The 23,744-nt window shown below is 33.7% G+C and overlaps 1 protein-coding gene across 14 annotated transcripts in view; it reads left to right on the forward strand.

The window, feature by feature from the left end:
- Positions 1-23,744, forward strand: part of SLC4A10 (solute carrier family 4 member 10) — a 264,790-nt gene that overhangs the window by 122,515 nt on the left and 118,531 nt on the right. For all 14 annotated transcript variants that reach the window (XM_081052804.1, XM_081052800.1, XM_081052797.1 and 11 more), the window contains exons 3-5: positions 1,607-1,753; positions 12,738-12,876; positions 21,450-21,610. In XM_081052804.1, the coding sequence (XP_080908930.1) occupies positions 1,607-1,753; positions 12,738-12,876; positions 21,450-21,610 (447 nt within the window). The remainder of the gene's footprint in view (positions 1-1,606; positions 1,754-12,737; positions 12,877-21,449; positions 21,611-23,744) is intronic.

Genomic DNA, 23,744 nt, shown 5'->3' on the forward strand with positions numbered 1-23,744 from the left:
TTCAACTGTGGTGGCTAATTTTTAGTCTCAATCTTGTTTGACTCTTTTATAGCATATAAACTGATAACTACTCCCTTCTTGAAACTCTCCTTCTTTGCTTTCTTTTTAAATTTTTAAAATTGTGAAATGAAGCATACATATAGAAAAGTACAGGATGCTAATGTATAAAGTTTAATAAATATTTTAAAGCAAAAGTTATTATCGAGACAGAACATTTCTAACACCCAGAAGCTCCTCATGTGCTTCTTTCCAATCATAACTCTGGCTCTCCTTTATGCCAGAAGTAACAATTATTCTGACTTTTGTATTGCTCTTTCTCTGTGTATGTATCCTTGAACAGTATATTTTAGTTTTTCTTTTTCTAAAGCTTTGTAAAGGAAATTATACTTTTTTTTGCTCCCTAGTATGTTTGTGAGATTTACCTATGTTGTGTATATCTGTAGTTTTTTCATTATCGCTGTATATATCCTATTGTATGAGTATACCCTATTTTATTAATATATTCTACTAATGGACTTTTGGGTGGTTTTGAGTGTTTTGTATTTATAAGCAGTGCTGCTTTACACATTCTCATGTATGTCATATATATGTAAAGGAGAATCTGTTGAAAATTGGATAGGCTTTGAGATGCCTGGATAGCTTATGCATTTACTGAGCTAGGTGATAGAGAGTTAATACTTGGGGAGCAAAGAAAAGGATGAATTCCATGGACATGTTGAGTTTGACATGCCTATGGGAAGGATGTCTAAGTAATTATGTTTAATAGGTGAACGGATAGATCTATAGATCTGAAGTCTGAGAGAAAGAAACATCTGGTGTCATGATGTAGGTCTCAGAGCCCGCAGTAGATAATAATGCCTATCTATCTATCTATCTATCTATCTATCTATCTATCTATCTATCTATCTACCATCTATCTATCATCTATTTATCAAACCTATCTATGTGTATTAGTTGAAATCATGAGATCAAAGACAGTACTGGGGGTCCCAACCTTGAATGAAAACTAATATGATTAAAACTAATATGGACAAAATGAAGGAGCAGGGAAGAAGGTCAAAAGAATGTTAAATCATAGAGAAGAGAATGGTCAATAGTATTCAGTCACAGATAGAAACAGTAGAGGTGAAAAAACTCGACAGTATTTGGCATTACTAGAGACCTTCGTGAAATCCGCTTTATTAGATACAGTGATTGTTTCACATATTTAACTGGGAAGGGAAGGGAACTGATGAACTGATGAAATAACTGGTTAGTTGAAGATAGGTAGAAAGTAGGACAATTTTTTTTTATGAGAAGAGTATAATTATAAACTATGGAGAGTAAACACAGATTATTAAGACAGTTAATAAACTAATGGTGATTATAAAATATATAACTAAATAATTAGTATTGTGAATGTATGTGACAGACCTGTGATATACTTATATATAGGTATAGTAAGGACCAAAATACAGTGCCAAAGCCCAAGATTTACACACACCATAAATACTCAAAAACTATGTGCTGGATTGAATTAGATTGAGTTCCCATTAACGTGTAAATCATCATCTTCTGTGCTCGGGAGTAATTTAGAGTTTAATTTGTGCTTTTAATTCTGATGAAGGTCATCGGACACTATTTATTGGAGTTCACGTTCCCCTGGGAGGAAGAAAGAGCCACCGACGTCACAGGCATCGTGGTCACAAACACAGAAAGAGAGACAGAGAGAAAGACTCGGGGTTAGAGGATGGAAGGGAGTCGCCTTCCTTTGGTAAGAATCTTTCTCCTTGTTTTTTTCTTAAATTAAATGTATGACTGTAATAATATTGTACTTGTTTGTGTGATCCATAATTAGCAATAACACCTCATACTCATAAAATTGTTTATATTTTTATAAAGTCTGTTGGGTTGAACAGATTGGGGAGAAGTGGGAGAGCGAAAGTTTGATTTTTATTTTTCTCTTGTGCATCTGCTCTGTGAAGGTGAGAATTATCATAGATTTGTGATTGACATAATCAAGAACCATGATTCCAGTTCTCTGACCTTCCCATCTCCTATGACCTTCTCCTTCACTGCACCCAGCTCACCTACTCATCCATACTTACTCCACCCCTGAAGTCATTCATGCACTCACCTTGCTCTCTGACCACAACTTCTCTTCTTACTTGCTTGTGCAATTACTTGACTGCTTGACCTCTTTATACTTTTTTCTATCTATGTAGTAATTTTTATTTTCTTATCCTCCTCTGATTTCATAGCCTTTTAGTAATATTTAGTAATTTTAGTAATACTTTTGCTATATTCTAAATACCTTAGGTCCTCTATTTTAGTTTTATTCATACATTCACTCCCATTTTAAAAAACATTGATTTAGAACATTGATTTTTTAAAAAAAATGATTGTTGGCACACAATGGGATTTATAGACGATGTAATACAGAATTGTACACCTGAAATCTATGTAAATTTACTAACAATTGTCACCCCAATAAAATTAATTAAAAAAAAAAACTCATAGACACAGACAATAATTTAGTGGTTACCAGAGGGTAAGGGGGTGGGGGGTGGGTGATGAGGGTAAAAAAGAAAAAAAAAATGATTGTTGGGGTTTCTCCATGTCCCTGCTTTCTCCCTGTCTCCCCTAGTAGGCACGCTGTGCTGGACATAGCCATTCAACAGGGCAGATTGTAACTATTTAAATTCATGACTCAAATGGAGCTTCAACACCTCCTGGCAATTCTATTGCATTTCTTTGATTTTTGAAAAAATTATTTTTCAACCTTCTTCACCATTCTCCAACATCCCTCCTTTCACCATCACTTAGCAGATGTTTTCTACTTCAGAAGGAAAATATATCAACAGAAAGAACTCACTCGACTTCTCTCCTGTTAAATATACAAACATATATGCCTACATCTCTGCAACGTCCCTTTTTTTCTCTTAATACAATAAGGGAGTTTACTTTTCAGTTATGTTTATGTCCTGTTGTTCCCTACCAGGAAAATTATAGAATTTATAATCTAGTTGACCTCTTTCTCTCATCTGGATTATTCTCATTATCTTTTAAACGAGATAAAATCTCTCCTATTTCAAATAGTCCCACAACCTTCCTCAAACCCACATCCCCCTATTGAGCTGTATTCGATATGAAGTAAGTTAACAGCATATGAAGTTTGGGGTAACAATTTTAATTTTAATACTCTATAGATATTGTTTTATTCAAAATCTGTTTAAGTATTGAGAAGTCTGTAATCTCTATGTTCTTTTCATTTTTTAAGTTTAGCTCTTTTTAGCTTAAGTGCTTATAGACGTTTTTCTGTGTCCTCTTAATTAGGAAAACTTGCTAACATAGGCCTAATGGTGGGTATATTAAAAAGCCTTTTTAATCTGCCTACACTGATATTTTTCCATTAGAGTACATTTTTCTATTTTATCTGATTCTGTTCCATTTACTTTGGTCTCTGTGAATTAATTATCTGCTTGTTGGATTTATGATATCTGTAATTTGTCCTTTTCCTTTGTAGCTTAAAGTTAGTCTCTCATATTTGTTTGATTACCTGGAGCATCAGTTCTGCATTTCACTACTTCTATTAGGGATTTTGATTTTGCTGTTGCATTTTTAGTTGTCTTAAATTTTTTTCTTATGTCATTATGTTTTCTTTACATTTCCTCCTATTCTTTCCTAATAAATTTTTGTTTTTCTGCTTGAAAGAGTCTTTTTTAAAATTTTTGTTTGTTTATTCATTCATTCATTTATTAATTAATTAAATTTATTGGGGTGACAATGGTTAGTAAAAGTACATAAATTTCAGGTGCACAATTCTGTAATACATCATCTATACCTCACATTGTGTGCTCACCACCCAGAGTCAATTTTCCTTCCATCATCATATGTTTGACCCCCATTACCCTCATGTACCACCGCCCTCCCCTCTCCTTCTCTAAACTGTTTTCTGTGTCTATGATTTTTGTTTCTTTATTTCTTTGTCTTGTTCCTTTGTTGCTTTCAGTTTTATATCCTACATATGAGTGAAGTCATATGGTTCTCAACTTCTTCTGTCTGACTCATTTCGCTTAGCATAATAGTCTCAAGATTTATCCACGTTGTTGCAAATGGCACTATTGCAACTTTTCTTATGGCAGAGTAATATTCCATTGTGTATATGTGTGTGTGCACACACTACATCTTCTTTATCCATTCATCTATCGAAGGACACTTTGGTTGTTTCCATGTCTTGGCCACAGTAAATAAAGCTGCAATGAACATAGGAGTACATATATTTTTATGTTTTCATAGTCTACTGAGAAATCCCACTATTTTTAGATATTTTCTTTTGATTCCAAAGTAGATAATTGTCTACTTTGTATGATCTTCCTTTGGGCCATCTAGATTTTTTGACTTTCCTATTGATTTGTAGTACTTTTACAGCCTCTCATTTTTTTTTCCTTTTTCCTCATCTTTTCATGGGACAGGGTTATCCATGCTACATAGGTCCAGCTATATCCTAAGATTGCTTAGAAAGTCACTGCCATCACGGTGCTCCTTGTCTCCATCACTATGTATAGTTAAGGGCATCAAATTTCCCAAAATACCATGAATTTCTGACAGAGGTAGAATGATTGTTGGTGAGTCCTGTGTAAAGAAAAATACTCTGGATATCTTGCACCAGCATGATAGAAAGATGGTGGTCTCTAAGTCCATGGGTGGACAGTAGAGATGTGAAAGTGTCCCCCATGTATTCAGGTGTTTTGTGAGGTAGAATCTGGGAGTGTCATAAAGAGACAATTGGGTCGATTTTTCTCCCTCCAGCTCCATCTGCTTATAGTTTGTTGAGATCCCCTCTTAGACTCTGGGAAGGGATTATCTGTTGGATTAAGATTTAATGGTTACTTTGAATTTTCATCATTTTGAAAAATATTTGAGAAAACATATTCATGTCATCTTAGAAACAAAAATAAGCTTGTTCCATCTGCCTCTGTCATCTTTTCTTCTTTTTTCCTCCATAGCTGGATGCATTATGTCAGTTTTTCTAGAACAGTGGTTCTCAGCATTGACTATACCAGAAAGTTTTAAAATTATATTTGATGACCAAGCCCTATATCAACGAGTCTCCGTGGGTGGGGCACAAACATAGGTCTTTTTTTTAAGGTACCCCGAGTGATTCTAATGTGCAGCTAAGATTGAGATCCACTGTTCTAAGAACTATGCTAATCAAAGTGTGGTCCACAAGCCAGCAATATTAACTTCACATTTGAGCTTGCTAAAAATGCTGAATCTTAGGCCCTACCCCAGACCTCTTGAATTAGAACCTGTATATTGATAATTTAGGTAACTTACGTGTACATTGAAATTTGACAAGCTCTAGAATATTGCTTGTCAAAACCTTGTTGCACATTAGTATAATCTGAGAAGCTTTTAAAAATATTGATGCTGGGCTCCACCCTCAAATATTTTTTATTTAATTAATCTTAAGTGTTTTCCTAGGCACTGATATTGTTTTAAAGTATTCCAGGTAATTTAATATCCATCTAGGAGCAAGAACCATTGATCCAAGAAGTGTCTGCCTCTTTTTTTGGTGAAACTTCGAAATAAGTCAAGTGGCCTACATTTTCCCTCTGATATGTCAGCCTCTAATTCTGGATACCACCAACCTTCTTCTTTCCAGAACCAGCTGAGTATCTTTATTGACTTTTAAACCCAAGATCTCTTATATCAGGGACAAATACTTGGTGCTCTGGTGGTCTCTAAGCAGCAGAACTTCCTAGATTTCACTTTGATGTACTTCTTCAGGACTAATGATTTGCCTTTATTACTATTCCACAGTCAGTTCAGGTGCCTTGATAATCAAGTACTCCGTCACATGCTGAGACGGAAACCAATTTATTATTTATTTATTTATTTATTTTTTGAACTTTTCAAGGTAAATGATTTGTTACTGTTCACTTGGTAATTTCTTGAAAATAATTAGTCATATGAGTGTGTTCTTTTTTTTAATTAAATTTTTTAGGGTGACAATTGTTAGTAAATTTACATAGATGTCAGGTGTACAATTCTGTATTACATCATCTATAAATCCCATTGTGTGTTCACCACCCAGAGTCAGTTCTCCTTCCATCACCATATATTTGATCCCCCTTACCATCATCTCCCTTCCCCCACCCCCCGTACCCTCTAAACTATTGTCTGTGTCTATGAGAAACCAAGTTATAAACACTATCCCTTCCCCCACCCCCCTTACCCTCTAAACTATTGTCTGTGTCTATGAGAAACCAAGTTATAAACACTATCCCACTTGATTTGGGTTTTGATATTCCACATAGTGATAATATATGAGATTACAGTGCTGAAGGCGTCAAAGAAATTTTCTGACCACTTAGGATACGTATTTTACTTGGAAGGATTTCAAAGAAAACCTTTTGAAGATATTCCTGCAGGTGCCTTCAAATTCTTAAGAATTCAATTTCCTAAGATGTATAGGATAGAGGAGCATGTGAGGAAGCTATAGGTCCCTCTGTTGGGATCCTAGAGGTTTTATATTGTAAATTGGAGTATGGATCTATGAAGATTTGGAATAATTTGGGCCCATATTTCTGGAGTAAGCATAATTTAACAAAAAGATTCTTGAGGGAATGTTTGAATTTTGGCACTCACTCTTAAAAAGTTTTCTCTCTCTCATATACAAGAAACAAGGGCAGATTTCCACTTTATTTTACGACCTAATCAGTGTTGTTAGAAAGAAGCCTGGTTATGTTAGTGCTGCATCCAGGGAAAAGTCAAAAGAGATTATGTTTTTGTCACAGGACTGTAATGGCTGGTTCTAGGCCACTAAATCCATAGTTAGAATATGATTCCTGGGTGAATCCAAAGATACACTCAGCTTTTTGACCGTGTGGTAGTGTGATGGTAATGCTTTGATTATACAAAAACTTTTGATGCCCATAAATACATTCAACTTACTTTTATTACTGCACTTAATAAACACAATCATTTGTATAAGAATGTGATGATTAATTACATTTCTTCCTATTGCACCCATTTCCCTGATAACAAAAACCGGCTAAAATTGTTCACCTTGTTACTTTTAATATCATCTTGTGTAATTTGAAATTATATTTTCAACTGGGAACATGGATGAGTTGTTTAGAAATGATATGTTTGAAGGATAAACTTGAAGTCAGTGAAAATATGAAAAATACTTAGGGAAATTCAGAATCCTTTAATGTTGATTTGATCCTCAGCTTCCCAACAAAGAATGCAACAGGAGAGATGATACCAGTATGTATATTAAATTAGTTAATCTATAAGCGATAGAAATAAATATTAAAAATATAGACTCTATTAAATGTTTGTTTAAAATATGGTACTCAAAAGTACTGTATAAATTGGCACAACCCTGGGATTAGATTTAGGATCTTTGCAATCTTGTGGTAAATTGTGCACACACTTCAGGAAAAAATGAAGCAATTATAGAAAACATGACTTCAAAAAGCTATTTTTTGATGGACAATGTCTTTCTGTTCCTGTTTAACTTCTAGTTGGCTGATATATAAGAATATTAATGTGTTTTTAAAAATTACTTTAATATAAAGTATAGCTTAAGTATTTATAAGTGTTAAAACATAGAAACATAAAAGAATGTACAACTCAAACATCTGTGTAACTACCATCTTGGCTCTCAATCCAGAAAACCCCCCTGTGCTCACTCCCAGTCACTACACTTTCCCCGCTCCCCAAAGGGTCTCTAGTCTGTCTTATACTGGATGTTTTATCCAGGTTTTGAACTTTGAATAAATGAAGTCCTATAGGAGATATTTGTTTGTGTCTTGCTCTGTTGCTCAATATTGTGTTAGTAGGATTCACCAATGTTTTTGACTGTGGCTTTGGTTTATTCATTTTCATTGTTATATAGTATTTATTTACTTGTATATACCATGCATTCTATTTGATGCACATGTAGATCATTTACATTTTCAAGCTAGTATGAATAATGTTGCTGTGAATATTTTTGTACATTTTTTGGTATACAAGAACATTTCTCATACCTTGAAATTATTTATTGCTGAATTGTAGGGTATGCATATTTTCAACTTGAGTAGATAATGCCAAACAATTTTCTAAAGCAGGGTATATATTTACACTTTAACCAGGAAAGTATGAGGGCTAATGTTTTACATTCTTCTCAATGTTTGGCAATTTCATTCTTTTAACATTAGCCATTCTGGTAAGGTGTGTAATGGCATGTCATTGTTTTAATTTACATTTCTTGATTACTGATGTGGTTGAGCAACTTTGCATGTGTTTTTTGGCCATTTGGATAGCCTCTTCTATGAAGTACATATCTAAGTCTTTTTTTTTTCCTGGATAGTTTATTTTTTACTGAATTGTATAAGTTCTTTATATATTATGGACATAAGTCTTTTGTTGCATTTATATGTTTCAAATATCTTCTCACTTTTGTGGTTTGTCTTTTCACTGCCTTACTGGTGTCTTTTGATGTGTTTACAGATCCCCAAAGAGGCTGCTAAGAGACTGAGATCTTTATTCTCTAGTGCACTTATCTCTACACTATTATTTATTTCCATTGTGTTTTAGTAAATATAAAAACAGACCTTCATCTTGCTCTGCCATTTTCTTGACTGTAGTTTGTACTGCAATGCTCTATGTTCTCAGTTACCTTCTTAAAAATAGGTAAAATACCTATAAACATGGGAAAAATATTGATGCTTATAAAATTCTTTCTGATTTGGATGGTACTGTAATTTACATGAATTGTCATACAATTTAAAAGTTCATAGACATGAACAAATAGTCACTGAATAACACATTTTAAACATTTGCTGTATTGAAACATAATTTGACTCCTCGTTTAAGATGTTAAAGGTATGTTGGTAGGATGATTGTGAAAAGACTTTTGTGAGCATAACCTAATACCTATAAAGTCAATTGTACTTTAAAGAATGAAAAGCCAGATACAGAAAGCCATAGGTCATTTTGAACCATATTAAATAACACTTTTCCTTGAATAGATAATTCCACTTGAGTGAATCATAATTTCCTATACTATTTCTGTTATCATTGTATCTTAGAGAAGTCTTTTAAACACCTGCTACCATACCTCAGACTTTCAAGTACTCATTATTTATAACTGTGAGGGTCTTCTTTCCTCATGTTTATTTTTGATTAGTATTTTAAAGGTATATAGTGAGTGATCCTCAAGCTTTATTAGGAAAATACTAATATATCTTAAATGTAAGGTTCATGCACACAATTGTGTTGTTTTGTACACATTATGTTGTTTTGTACACCTGAAACTAATAGTAAAAAAGTAAAATAAGTTTTAAATCTAAAAAAAAGTAAAAACAAAACACACAAGTGAGGAACATAATACCCATGTTGAAGCAGGGCTACTCTTGGATGTGGTTGTTGTCAAGCAAGCAAGTGGTTAGAATAGGTTGTCAGGTAACACAAAATGTCTGTCTGCTCACACTGAGTAGGTCCAATGGAAAGATTTAATTGATTTTTTAGTATAACTCTAAAATTGCAGTTTATGATGTTCTTTTTTGTGTGTGGCTACTTAAAATGCTGATTTTTTATTTTTTATTTTTTTGTCCAGGACAATGAGACACAAAAGTAACAGAGTGATTAGAAGTATTTCATTTGACTCTGATCAAGCAATCAGGTTTAGTAGATGTTAGATAACTATCTCCCAGATAGTATAATTTTAGAAAAAAGATAGCATAAGGTTCTTATTTCAGATAAACGAAATCAGAAATGTCTATGTAGCACTGTTGATTTTCTTAAATACATCTGATATTTATAGGAATTCATCAGTCTCATTTCAAAATAAACATTTATGTTTCATTCAGGAAATTGGCATTGAAGAGGTAGTGAAGCACAAGACTTGGCTATTGACTCAATTCGTGTTCATTTTGCTGTAAAATTTAGTTTGACAAGCTTCTTAAAATATTTGGTAATAAAACTAAATCTCATGTTATTAACATCCTAACAAAGAAATACCTTACTAATGCCTGAAGCAAATATGCTGTATAAATGGAGTTTCTTTTACCTCTTTCTTATAATTTCTTAAATATATGCAATCATGTATAAGATATAGTGCTGCATATTGGTGAGAACAATTAACATTCAAAAACTGAGATGCTCGATTTTTTAAGACTTTAATTTTTAGAGCAGTTATAGGTTTATAACAAAATTGAGAAAAAGGTACAGAGATTTCCCATGTACCCTCTGTCCCCACACATGCAGAGCCTCCCCCATTACCAATGTCACTCACCAGAGTGGTGTATTTCTTACCAAGGATGAGCCTATATGGACACATCATAATCACCCCAAAGCCCATAGTTTACCTTAGGGCTCACTCTTGGTGTTTTAATTCTATGGGTTTGTACAAATGTGTAATGACATATATCCATAATTATAATATCATACAAAGTATGTTTTTAATGCCCTGAGAATCCTTTGTGCTCAGCCTATTTACCCCCTCCCCACCCAAGTACTGATCTTTTTACTCTCTCTATAGTTTTGCCTTTTCCAGAATGTTATATAGTTGGAATAACACAGTATGTAGCTTTTTCAGATTGGCATCTTTTACTTAGTAACATGCATTTTTGGTTTCTTCATGTATATTTATGGCTTGTTTCATTTCCTTCTAATGCTGAACCATATTTCATTGTCTGAATGTACCACAGTTTATTTATCCATTCATTTACTGAAGAACATCTCTGTTGCTTCCAAGATTGGCTAATTATGAACAAAGCTGCTATGAACATCTGTGTTCAGGTTATTGTGTGGACATAAGTTTTCAACTCCTTTGGGTAAATACCAAGTAGTGTGATTGCTGGATCATATGGTAAAAGTATGTTTAGTTTTATAAGAAACCACTAAACTGTCTTCCAAAAGTGGTTGTATCATTTTGCATTACCTCCGGCAATGTATGAAAGTTGCTGTTGCTCCATATCCTCACCAACTGCATAAAAAAAGTACCTAGGAATAAATTTAGCTAGGAAAGTAAAAGCCCTGAATTCAGAAAAGTATAGTCTTTTGAAGAGACAAATTAAGGAAGATACAAATATGAGGTGTGATCAAAAAATGCGGTGAATGTTTAAATTTAAAAAAAATATCACAGTAGAAGACACATTGCCATTAATCCCCCTCAAAATAGTCTCATTGCTTCAAACACACTTATCCGGTCATTTTTGCCACTTTCTGAAGCAGTTCTGGAAGTCTTTTGTGAGTGTCTTTAGTTGCACTGTTGTGGCTACCTTGATGTCCTGAATCAATTCAAAACATTTTCATTTCATGGTCACTTTGACTTTGGGGGAGAGCCAGAAGTCACATGGTGCCTGATCTGGTGAATAAGGTAGCTGACACTCATGAAAAGAGGACTTCTAGAACTGCTTCAGAAAGTGCAAGAATGATCGGATAAATGTGTTTGTAGCGAGGGGCAGTATATAATTCATAAAATGATAAATTGGAATTATCAACATTTAAAACTTCTGCTCCATGAAAGACACTTAAAAAATGTGAAGACTAGCTACCGACAGGGAGGAAGGAAAATATGTGCAAACCACATGTTCGACAAAGACTTTTTGTATCCAGAATATATAAAGAACTCTCAAAACTCAAGAGTAAAAACACAACCAACACAGTTAAAAATGGGCAAAATATTTCAGCAGACACTTCATCCAAGAAGACAAATGGATGACAAGTAAACACATGAAATATTGTCAACAGTAGCCATCAGAGAAATATAAATGAACACCATAGCGAGCTCTCACTACATAGAATGGCGAAGGAACAGTTGATGATACCAGGTGCTGGTGAGCATGGGAAGCAACTGCAGCTCTCTTGCATTGCTGCTGGGTAGGCAGAAGAGTACAGATGCTGTGCAAAGCAGGTGAGCAGTGTCTTATAAAGTTCTACTAACCATTTAACCTAGCAATCCTACTCCCAGAGAAATAAAAACATGTTCAACAGAAAAACCTGTGCAAGAATACTATAGCAATTCTATTCAAAGGTGCCCCAAACTGGACACAACCTAAATATCCTTCAACAGATGGATGGATAAACAAACTGTGGTACATTTATACAATGGACTATTATTCAGCAATAAAAACAACGAACTGCTGATACACTCAATGACCTAGATAAACCTCAAAATCTCAAAGGCATTATGTTAAGTGAATAACGGCAGACTCGAAAAGTTAGTTGTCCATTTATGTGACATTCTAGGAAAGGCAAAACTGCAAGCAGTGAAGACCAGTAGTGGTTGCCAGGGGTTAGTGAGGTGTGTGTGTGTGTGTGTGTGTATAACTGTAAAGAAGCATCACAAGGGAGTTCTTTGGTGAATTATATTCAGCGTAGTTTTAGTGTAAGTAAATTTTATCACGATCCACTATATTACCATAAAATATAGCATATATGTTGAGAGATGTGAGTGTGTGTGTGATAAGTAGAAGTAATTTCCATGAGTGTTACAAATAATACAAAATAATCATCACATTTGATTATATTTTTAATGCTCTCTGTACATTATATGTTTACCTTTGACGTATTTGTGCTCCCAAATTATGCTAGACTTAATGTAAAACTAAACTTAGTTTTAATGTCCCAAGTTTACTTTAGATGAGTGTTGTGGTGGGGGCAGGGGAGGTGTGAGTTTGGCGTGGTGATGTAGGCGGTGACATTTTAAGCTGGAAGTCACGGTAATGCATGTTCATGTCTCTGATTCTCCTTAGACACCCCGTCCCAGCGGGTGCAGTTTATTCTTGGCACTGAGGATGACGATGAGGAGCACATTCCTCATGACCTCTTCACAGAGCTGGATGAGATTTGCTGGCGGGAAGGGGAGGATGCTGAGTGGCGAGAGACAGCCAGGTGAGGATTTTTGTGGAAAGGTGAATGTATACTAAAGAATTTCCGTGCTATTAGAAACACAGATTTCTAAGTCCATGATTTTTCAAACATCCATGAAGGCGGCTGATTTCTGAAATTTGCTCATCTGGCCTGGGCACAGCCTATAATGGGATATGGGTCAGAATGAAATCTGAAGGCAGTAATTATAGTAAATAGTGATGTAAAACCAGCAGCAGCTGCAGTGTTAGAGACAAACAGTAGCATAATTTGTGTGTCATCAGGAAAACAATAGAAATCTAGAAGCAATTTATTTCTATCTTTTCAATTGCTGGCTTGTGTCCAAGCTAGTGATATTATGTGATAATTTGAGTGTGGGGCTTTTTAAAAGAAAGGGCAAGCATCATAAGAGGCTTTAGGTATTTGGTGAGGATAAAAATATTTTGTAATGTGTTTCTAGGATATGTATACATTTATATATAGTGGTTTTTCCAAATAACTTAAAAATTTTTTTTCTGTCATTTGTGATTAATATTTCTGTATTGCCATTTGGTTGGTGAATTGCTGTGAAAAGGTAATAAACACAGTTTTGCTTTTACTTCTTATTTATTCTTATTCATTTGCTCATTTATGCAACAAGTATTTATGAAGTATCTATTATGTGCCAGGTACAGTGGCTAGAGAACATTAATGACAACAGAAATCTTAGAATCTGCCTTTAACAATCTCGCAGTCTCATTTAAACAAGTGAATGAAGCTGTAAATGGTCTACAATGAATGCTGTGATACAGGTGTGCACAAGAGCTGTGGCCACACCAAGGACTGTCACCTACTCTCTGCTTCCCAAATTTTAACACAAATACAAATCATGTGGAATCTTGCTGAAATGTAGATTCAACAGGCCTCTAATCTGGCCTAGAATGTCAGGTTTTAATAACCTTCCGGGTGATGTCTCACACTAGTGTTTTTGATTTGAGGACCACATTTCGAGTAGCAAGGATTTAAACCACAAGGGTGAAGGAGATGGAATCAGAATAACTCCCCAGTATCACTTAATGAAGTATCTGGACCATTTTCCAAATTACAGATAGAAAATGACATCTTTTTAATGACTCCATTACATTTAGTTATATGGATGAACTTTCATTTATTTATTTAGCCAGTTGATAGGGTTTTAGGTTGTTTTACTTTTTATTTTTATTTTTTGCTGTAATCATTGCTGTAGTGTTCATTTACATGTTTGGCATGTTTTAGGTATTGACATAGGGTGGATTTCTAACAGTGGAACTTATACGTCAAAGAGAACAGACTTTTTTTTTAACTTTGGAAGATATTGAAAAATTGCCTTCATAAAATGTTTTGGGAATTTACACTTCCATTAACATTGTATGAGAGTGGTTAGTTTTCTAAAACCCTTGCCACACTAAATCATCAAACTTTACAGTTTTTTTCTAATTTTATAGATGAAAAATAAATCTCATAGTTTTAATTTCCATTTCTTTAATTATTAATGAGATTGAACATCTTTTCATATGTTTTTATTTTATTCCTGCGAACTAACTGCTAATTTTCTTTACCTGTTTTATATAAAATCATTCATTAATTTCTGTATTCACCTTTTTTTTAATACCTTGAAAAGTGATATGTTATTTTGTGTGAATTACCTTTTTTAATAAAAACAATCTACATAATTTAAATCAATTTTCTTATGATGATTTCTATTATGGTATTAATTAAATTTGAAATAGTTTTTATATAACCTGGTAAATTTTAGGATTAAGAACCTTCTACTTATATTTTTCTTTCAAATGCATCAAAAACTATGTCCTTTGGAGTTTTTAAAATACCTAATACGTGTATTATACATAATACATATATTACGTATTTTTTTATCCCCCGTTCTTCTGCTTGAACAACATGTTTGACTCAGACTGTCAAAATGTAGTGCTGTTTATTTATAAAGAATAAAATGGATGATCCAGTTAAGTGTTGGTATTCGTGACTATTACTGGATAGGACCTGTGCTCTTAGCCAAGCTTCTGCATGCTGTAGCTGTTTGAGGTTCAGGAAGACATCTGATGAGCAATCAAATAGTAAGAGACATTGAAGAGGAGGGTAGATGAATTCTGGCTGAGACACAATACATCAGTGAAGGACAGAATGTATTTATCGAGGACTTAGAAATGTCTTAAAGTGGCAGAAGTAATTTTGTTCTGGTGGCCCTAGTTCATTTAAAAAGGCTAATTTTAGTTAATTCATGACTCCATCTGATTTTCCAAATGCAGTATAATTCTAATAAATCATTATCAGAACCATTTGAAGAACTTCACTCTTTTGATTAGTATTCCAGGGGGGATTAATAATTTTCTACCCTACTAGTAGAAATAAAAAGGTTATATTATCAGCACATTGCACCTGTCAATATATATCACATATTGAATAATTCATGCACGCTGTTGCTGCCAAGTAAACTTGAGCAAAGTTTTAGATTTTGAAGCTAAAATTTTGAATCATAAGGATTTAATAAATGTTTGTGAAAACCAGCTGTTCACTTTTAAAAACCCTAAAAGGAGCCATATGACAAGGCCTAATGAAATCAACACAATTAGAATGTCCTGCTTATAAATAACATACAATGTTATTAAAAGAAAACTGAGCAAAGATGCCACAGCTGTGCAATTGTGGAGACAACATGCTTGACTCACTGTGGTTGCCCTTTAAAAATGCTTCCCACAAATCAGCTCAGAAGAGGCAAAGCAGGGGGTAGCAGTTAGGCTTCTGATACATACATGGTAGTGCAGAAAGGATTATCACCTCAAAATGATTTTACTGATGCTGTGAAGGCATTCAATATTAAAAAATTAGTAAAGGTGCAAGTCATCAAGATTTTTCAGTGCAATGTGATGTGTGAAGGTAATATGGATTAAGAACAGCTAATGTCAATAAACTTTAGGTTTGGGTATATTTCATTTCCCTTTTCCCCTTAAAAAAGGCACTTTATGATTACATGTGTTGTTCTCCAGCCCTCACCCTAACCATGTCCCTCCATGTCCCCAACTCTACCCAAAAGAGGATGCTTTCTCCTGAGAATCCATGACTTCCCCCCAAGGCTATAATTTTGGATGCTGTAGTAACTCCTTAACTTTCTAGATGAGTAGAATTAGATCATAAAAAATCTTAGGAAAGGTCTACTGAATTAATGGGAATAGAATTAACAGAGTTAATTTCTATGGAAAACATCTATTTCTAATTTGCAAAAGAATTCTATTTTGTAGATTTTCAATATGAGTGTTGTAGAGAAGATTATTATCAAGTTAATCCTCAAAGAATTCATGAAACACCTATATTAGGTTGGTGTTTAGTACAAAGAGATTCCAATGTGTTAATCATGGATGAAAACAGATCCAGACATACTGAAAGAAATGAAAATAATCTCAGAGTTTAAATCCACCTCTCTCATTGAAAATGTCATGCAGTTGGCCTATAATTTTGATTGTTTTGCATTGTCCATTGCTTCTTATTCATGCCTGTGAGACTCTTGTTTGCTTTGATTTACTATTCAAACAAATGTCAGCTGAGTTTATTTGAAAACTGGAATAAATTGCAGCACTTTAGGTCATTAACTGCAATCAGGCATTTTGCAATTGACAGTATATTCAGTGACTACAAATCTTGAAACAGGATTTGATGTGTTCCCAGACCTACTAATTTCTGTCTCGGAAGTATGAAATGGAAAGAAAAAAAACAGAAAAGAGAGAAATACTTATGTATTTGTGTATACATAATTTTTAATGTAGTTTATTAGAATATTCATTTAAATATCTAAAACCCTTTGTCATAATTCTTAAGCTGGCATGAAGTACTAAATCTTGAAATATTTAGTAAACTGATATTTGTAACTTGTGGGTTCCTTTTTATGAAAAGTATCTTCTGCTTCCTCCTGTAATGCTCCTAAAACCTGTGGCTCTATCAAACCATCTATGCATATAACTTATATTTGGTCATCTTAACTACCAAACTGGTTGGAAATCCCAGAAACGTCATTCTTCTTTTCTAAAAGACCAAGCCCCTAATTTGAAGGAAATTATTCTAAAGGAAGGAATATATCTTTTGGATTTGTTTTTAAAATGTCTTTTCAGATAGACACATACATCAATGGAATAGAATAGGGAACTGAGAAAGACCCACACAAGTACAGCTAACTGAATTTTAACAAAGGACAAAAGCTATTAATGGAGGAAGCATTGCTTTTTCAAAAATTGTTCTAGAACAATTAGACATCTACAGGTAAAAAAATATATAATCACAATCTAAACCTCACAGTATGTATAAAGATTAATTGAAAATAAATCATAAATCTAAATATAAAACAAAAGCTATGAACATTTTAGAGAAAACATAGGAGAAAATCTTTGGGATCTCGGGGTAGACATGATACCAAAAGCACAGTCCATGAAAGAAAATATTCATAAATTGGACTTCACTCAAATTAAAAACTTTTGTGCTATGGAAGCTCCTGGTAAGAGGATGAAAAGACAAGCTACAGGCAGGAAAAACATATTTGCAACATATATTTGACAAAAATGTTATATCTAGAACAAATAAAGAACTCTCAAAATTCAACAAACAGTATGAAAATATACCAATCAATTAGAAAAATGGGAAAAATACAAATAGACATTTCACCAAAGAGGAAAGATACATGTAGAAAATAACCACATAAAAAGATGTTCAACGTCATTTGTTATTAGGGAAATGCAAAATAAAGCCACTATGAAATATTACTGTATACCTAATAGGGTAGCTAAAATTTAAAAAATACTCATGAAGCAAATGCTGCCGAGGATGTGAAGACACTGGGTCTATCATCCATTACTGGGATGAATGGGACATGGTATAGCTCCTCTAGAACATAGTTTCTTATAAAACTAGACATGCATTTCCTATATGATCCAGCAATCACAGTCTTGGGCATTTATCCCAGAGAAATAAAAACTTGTATTCACACAAAAACGTGAATGTGTATAGCATCTTTATTTGTAATAGCAGCAATCTATAAATAATCCAAAACACGTCAATGGATGAATGGATAAACAAAGTTTGGTACATCCATACAATGGAATACTGCTTAGCAACAAAAAGTAACAAACAGTTAATACATACAGAAACTTGGATGGATCCCAAGGGCATTATGCTTAGCGAAAAATGTCAATCTCAAAAAATTGTAAACTATATGATTCCACTTATATTATTACATCCTCAAACTGACAAAAATACAGTGATGAAGAGCAGATCAGTGGTAGATGGGACAGAAACAGGGTGAGGGCTGAGAACATAAAGGTGTAGCATAAGGGAGTTCCTTTGTGATGATGGACAGTTTTGTATCTTGATTGTAGTGGTGGTTATTGAATCTATGTGTGGGATAGAAATGCATAGAACTGCACACACACATGCACACATGCACGCACACACACCACACCACAACACACCACATGCGTTTTTTTCAGGTTTTTTTAAAATTTAAAGTTTTACTTGTAAAAGAGCTAAGATAAAATGATATAGATGCTTTGTTACTTATTTAATAATCTTCACCGTTATTTTGAAGTATAAAATTTAATTATAATTTCCCTTATAAAAAAGGGTTTGATAATTTTATGTAGAACCAGAATCCCATGAGTATTTAAAAAATGAATTTATTATTAGTGTTATGACAACTTACAACCAATATTTTTGTGTGGGCCAGTTTATAGATTTATACATAATTAAGAATGTAATTTTTTTAGTAATGTATAAACACTTTTCAGGACTTCTTACTTGAGTAAACATTTTAAATACAATATCTGAGAAGCAATTTTATATATAGGGATGACAGAAAGCAGTACAGCTGTACAAATATTAATTGAGGACATTTTCCAATTGAGAGAAATCTGTAGTCCCTTAAACACAATCACACCCTTTCATAGCCCTAAGTCTTCTTTACCACCCAACAGACTGGAAACTAGATTTCAAATCTAACAAGGTTCTTCAGTCAAAATAACACCAGCATAAGAGCTGTTGTATAGACTACCTTCTTTTGTTCTTTTTGCCTGAAAACCACATCATATATGAACAGTATAAAAGTTGATAGAAGCTTTAATAAAAGTTGTATCTATTTTCTTGGCACCATGTCTAGATAATGTGAAAAGAGGAAGAGAACAGAGACCTTTTTTCAACTTGAGATTTGGTCCAGACAAGGATGAAAATCAAATGTTAAATCAGTGTTTTCCAGACATTAACAAAAGCTATTTGAGCTGAAAAAGTCCATAAATTCAACAAAAGTAATTGTATTGTGATGGAAAATGGGCACAGACTGTGGAGAAAAATAACAATGACTTGGAATTGACTCTGGTTTGACAAGGTCACTGGCTAGGTGGTCTTGGACAAGTTTTTCATGTATTGAATTTGTCTCATCATTTTACAGATGAGAAAAATGTGGTTCAGAGAAATTCAAAGATTTTCTTTCCTTTGGTCACATAGCAATTTAGTTATAGAATAGGGACAAAACCTAGACTTCTTTTTATTCCCAACTAGTCCAAGACACTTTCCCATCTCAAATCTGCCAAGAGGTTCATCCTTTGAAAGATTGACATTCATAATGGGACTGTGGCCTTAACGTTTATACCTGGCGAGAAATACTAATTTTTAAAATATGTATTAAAATCATACTTATTCTCATCATTCATTTTAATTTCAAATTTTGATGCTGGTATGAATAGCTAAACTGGTGACCTGTATCAGTTGGGACAGGCTAAATTATGTTAGAGAAAAATATTCTGCAGTCTCAATGGCTTAAAATCACGTGGCTTTTTATGGCCTATGATACATGTCCATCATGAATCAGTGGAGGCTGTTCATGTCTGTTTATTGTAGTTACTGAGAGGTCTCACCTGTAGAGCAGCCTTCATCTTGAGCATTTCTGGTGGCCACATCAGGGAAAAAGACAGCTCCAGAGTGTCTTATTCTGGCCATTAAATACTCCAGTCTGGAAGTGACACACATAATTCCTGCTCATAATTTATCGTCCAGAGCTAGTCAACAGTCACATGACCTTGCCCAGTTAGAAGGGAGTTAAAGTAGTGACATCCTCTTCTCTACTAGGAAAAAGAAAACTAATTATAGTTGATAAACAGTACTATGACTATCACATGATTTATGAGGTTTCATGTCCCTGTTAAGGATTGAAAAACATTAAAAATCACTAATATGAAAAGTTTCCAACTGTGTAGACCAAAATATGCTGTAAAATTGTCAACACCAAAGAGATACTGTCAGTGATTTGGGGCTTAAATGTAAGTTTCTTTGACCTTCAGGTGTTCTATACATTTATGATAGGCAGAGTTAGTCTTTTGTATCTGTAAATTTTCAGCTAGCACAGATATTCTTCCCTATTGGTTTTCTTTTCACTTCCCGAAAACTTTTTGCTCCCTGAACACTGAGGACAAATCCATAACTTTTTTTTATCTTTCTTGGAACTCTGCACGTCAATCATTCTGACTAGCCCTTTTGGTTAGTTATTTTTGGCTGATCCACTGTTTCCCTAACTAGTTACTGTAGTATATTTGTTCTCTGTTGGAGTTGGAACATTTGATTACATAAAACAGTAATATAATATCATATAGAGAATTTGAGTGATCTTGCATGGAGAGAGGAAGTTAGGGTAAAAATGACTGAGGCGAGAAAGAATGAGAAAAATTGTGGGGGGTGGGGAAGAAAAGGCAATTTATGCTAGGATTTATTAGAAGTGGTGGAATTAAATTTGTTATCTATTAGGATTAGAGGGCAAGTCCCTAAAAGAATAAGACAGTGTTTGTGACAGAGCAGTAAAATCATTGGTTTCTCTTTATTCCTTCCATTTATCTTACTTAGACACAATCTCAGATATTGCTCTTCATTTCACTCAAGAAAGCAGTGGTGTGTCATTTGGTACTGTGATGCCAAGGATCTTCCCCGTTCTCCATCTCTGGGAGGAAGGCTCAGGCAATGGGGCCCCAGCTCAGTTCTCAGTTTAGTCCTTGGACGTGACTGCAATCACTTGGTTTTATCCAAACAGATCTAATAAATATTTTTCTTATACAACAGCCCCCAAGTTATACTAGCCTTCCTAATCAAATCAAAAAATTATTGAGACTCAAATATTCAGGGTTAAGACCTCCCTCTAAAGAAAAATAAGTATTCTTTTATTTTCTGTTGTATCTGTTTCAATGACCATTCTTTTGCCGTGAAGTATACACTCTTTTGTAGTTCTCCTAAAGATTCACTGTGACCACAGATTAACATTTATATTGAAATATTTTTCAGAGCTAGACAAACCAATAAAAATGATATATGGGATGATATATGAGTTTTTTCCAATGTATCTTTTAATGACAAAAAGACTATCTGTTAAATGGAATTAAAATGAAAACTGAATGATTTGGGCTAGCTTTCATGTACTTCCAAAACCCATGAAACCAAAAAGCAAGGTGAATATCTTTCTATGTCTACCTTTTATTATTTGGGTAAAGGATCATAGATGTACAATAAAATATACAATGTGCTGATAATATTTATTTGCATAGGTGGTTGAAGTTTGAAGAAGATGTGGAAGATGGAGGAGAGAGGTGGAGTAAGCCTTATGTGGCTACTCTTTCACTGCACAGCTTATTCGAGTTGAGAAGTTGTATTCTGAATGGAACTGTATTGCTGGACATGCATGCCAATACTTTAGAAGAAATTGCAGGTATGTCTTTTTCTTCCCCCCTTAGTTTATTTCACTCGTATGGCTACCGCTGATTTGGGGTATTACCTTTTCCTTATGATTCTATACATGCATAACCTTTGGAAAATAAATTCTCATGATCAGCATATGAGACCTTAAACATAATTTTCTTCTATCCTTTTATTTAAGATAAAACAAATTGAATCTCAGAGAAATATGGTCTAACTGGTCTAGTGCAAGCCTAGAACCAGAACCTAGGTATCCTGATACCCAGTTAGTATTGATTGTTTTTCATTGTCATATTTAATTACACTTTCACCATTAAAAAAGTGAAAGGAAAAAATCCATAAAGCTAGAGGTTCAAATACATGAAATAACCAAATGAAAATAAAATCCAGTGAAAGGGAAAAAATGTTAGTTTAGAAATGAACAGAAAGGTATGATCATTTATTTTAAACTGAATTAAAGCGCTTGAATCCCAGAGGTTGCCAAGCGATGCAGTTGAGATTCGTTTGTCATATAATAATACTATGACAGGCTCCTGGAATGAATGATTTGTATTAGACGCCATTATAGCTATAGAACACAAGCAGTGGCATTTAGGTAGCATCTTACTGTTATTCTAGCAAAGAACTCATGTATCTTTTAATCTGTCAAACAAACATTTTAGTAAAAACAAAATCATACAAAAAAACACAGAAATGATTTTTGAAAGAGTATAAATGAAATGGTTAATGGAGGTTTTAAAAATAAAACCAAATCAAAGACTCGGGCAATTTTTAAAAATTCCTAGTTTGGTGAAAAATAAAGAAGTAGTTCCATGTGGATGTGGAATTTATTTGTGAAGTAGAAAGATTTAAGGGGGAGTTCACTGTCCTATAATGTAGAGATGTGGGAAAAAGAAAAGAAAAACCTGTGTGTTTCTGATCACATAATTGAAAGAATGTTGTGTTAGAAAAATAATGTATCTAATTTAATCTTCTGAGTAGCCTTGTGAAGTAATTGTTATCCCCATTTTTGAATGAGAAAATAGGAATTCTTGAAACTTTGGTGACCCAGATTTCAAGTAAGTTCCTCTAACTTTAGCCCCGTTCTTCCTGTTAAGCTACAACCACGGTTTAAAAAAGAGTAGACTTGCAGTGGATGTTGCCCATATTTTAATGGCAGTTCGATTAATTTAAAAATGTTTTTATTTGATTGTTGGTGCTGATAGGCATGCATAAATTGCATATGTGTGAAAAGAAAAGCATGGAATGATATCTTGACTTACAATGTTAATCAAAAACAAAAGAAACAAACAGGAAAGATCAGCCTTCCTCCTCTAAGTTTCATACAACACCCACAAAAAGGTTATCCTTTAAAATACATACATAACTAGACATAAAAGACTGTATAAAATTAAATATAGTATACTTTTTAGAAGAACATAAGATCCAGTAACGGGTCACACTAAATCAAGACTTAAAGAACATGGTTAACTTAGAAATTAGCAAACTTTCTGTGAATGTTTACATCTTAGCCATCCAACTCAATATCTTAGCCTTACATTATGGGATTTACTAATAACCAATAAACTTTTTTTTCCCATTAATGTATAATTGACAAGCAATATCCTATTATTTTCAAGTGTACACCATAGATTCGATATTTATATACATTATAAAATGATGTGTCTAGTTACCATCTGTTTTCATACAAAGTTATAATATTATTAACTATGTGCCCTATGCTATACATTACATCCCTATGACATTTATTTTATAACTGGAAATTTGTACCTCTTAATCTTCTTTGTTCATTCCACCTGCCCCAACACTGACTTCTCTCTGGTAACCCCCAATTTATTCCTGTGAGTCTGTTACTATTTTGATTTGTTTGTTTTGTTTTTTAGATCCCACATGTAAGTGAAATCATGTTATTTGTATTTCTCTGCCTGACTTATATCACTTAGCATAATACCCTCTAGGTCCATCCATTTTCTTGAAATAACAAGATGTCATATTTTTATGGCTAATATTCCATTGTATTTATATACCACATCTTCTTTATCCATTCATCTATTGCTAGACAATAGGTTGCTTCACCATTTGGCTATTTGGTGCAGTAAATAATGCTGCAGTGAATATAAAGGTGCAGTTACCTCTTTGTATAGTGT

This window comes from Rhinolophus hipposideros (genome assembly GCF_964194185.1).
Source record: "Rhinolophus hipposideros genome assembly, chromosome: 6".
NCBI lineage: Eukaryota > Metazoa > Chordata > Mammalia > Chiroptera > Rhinolophidae > Rhinolophus > Rhinolophus hipposideros.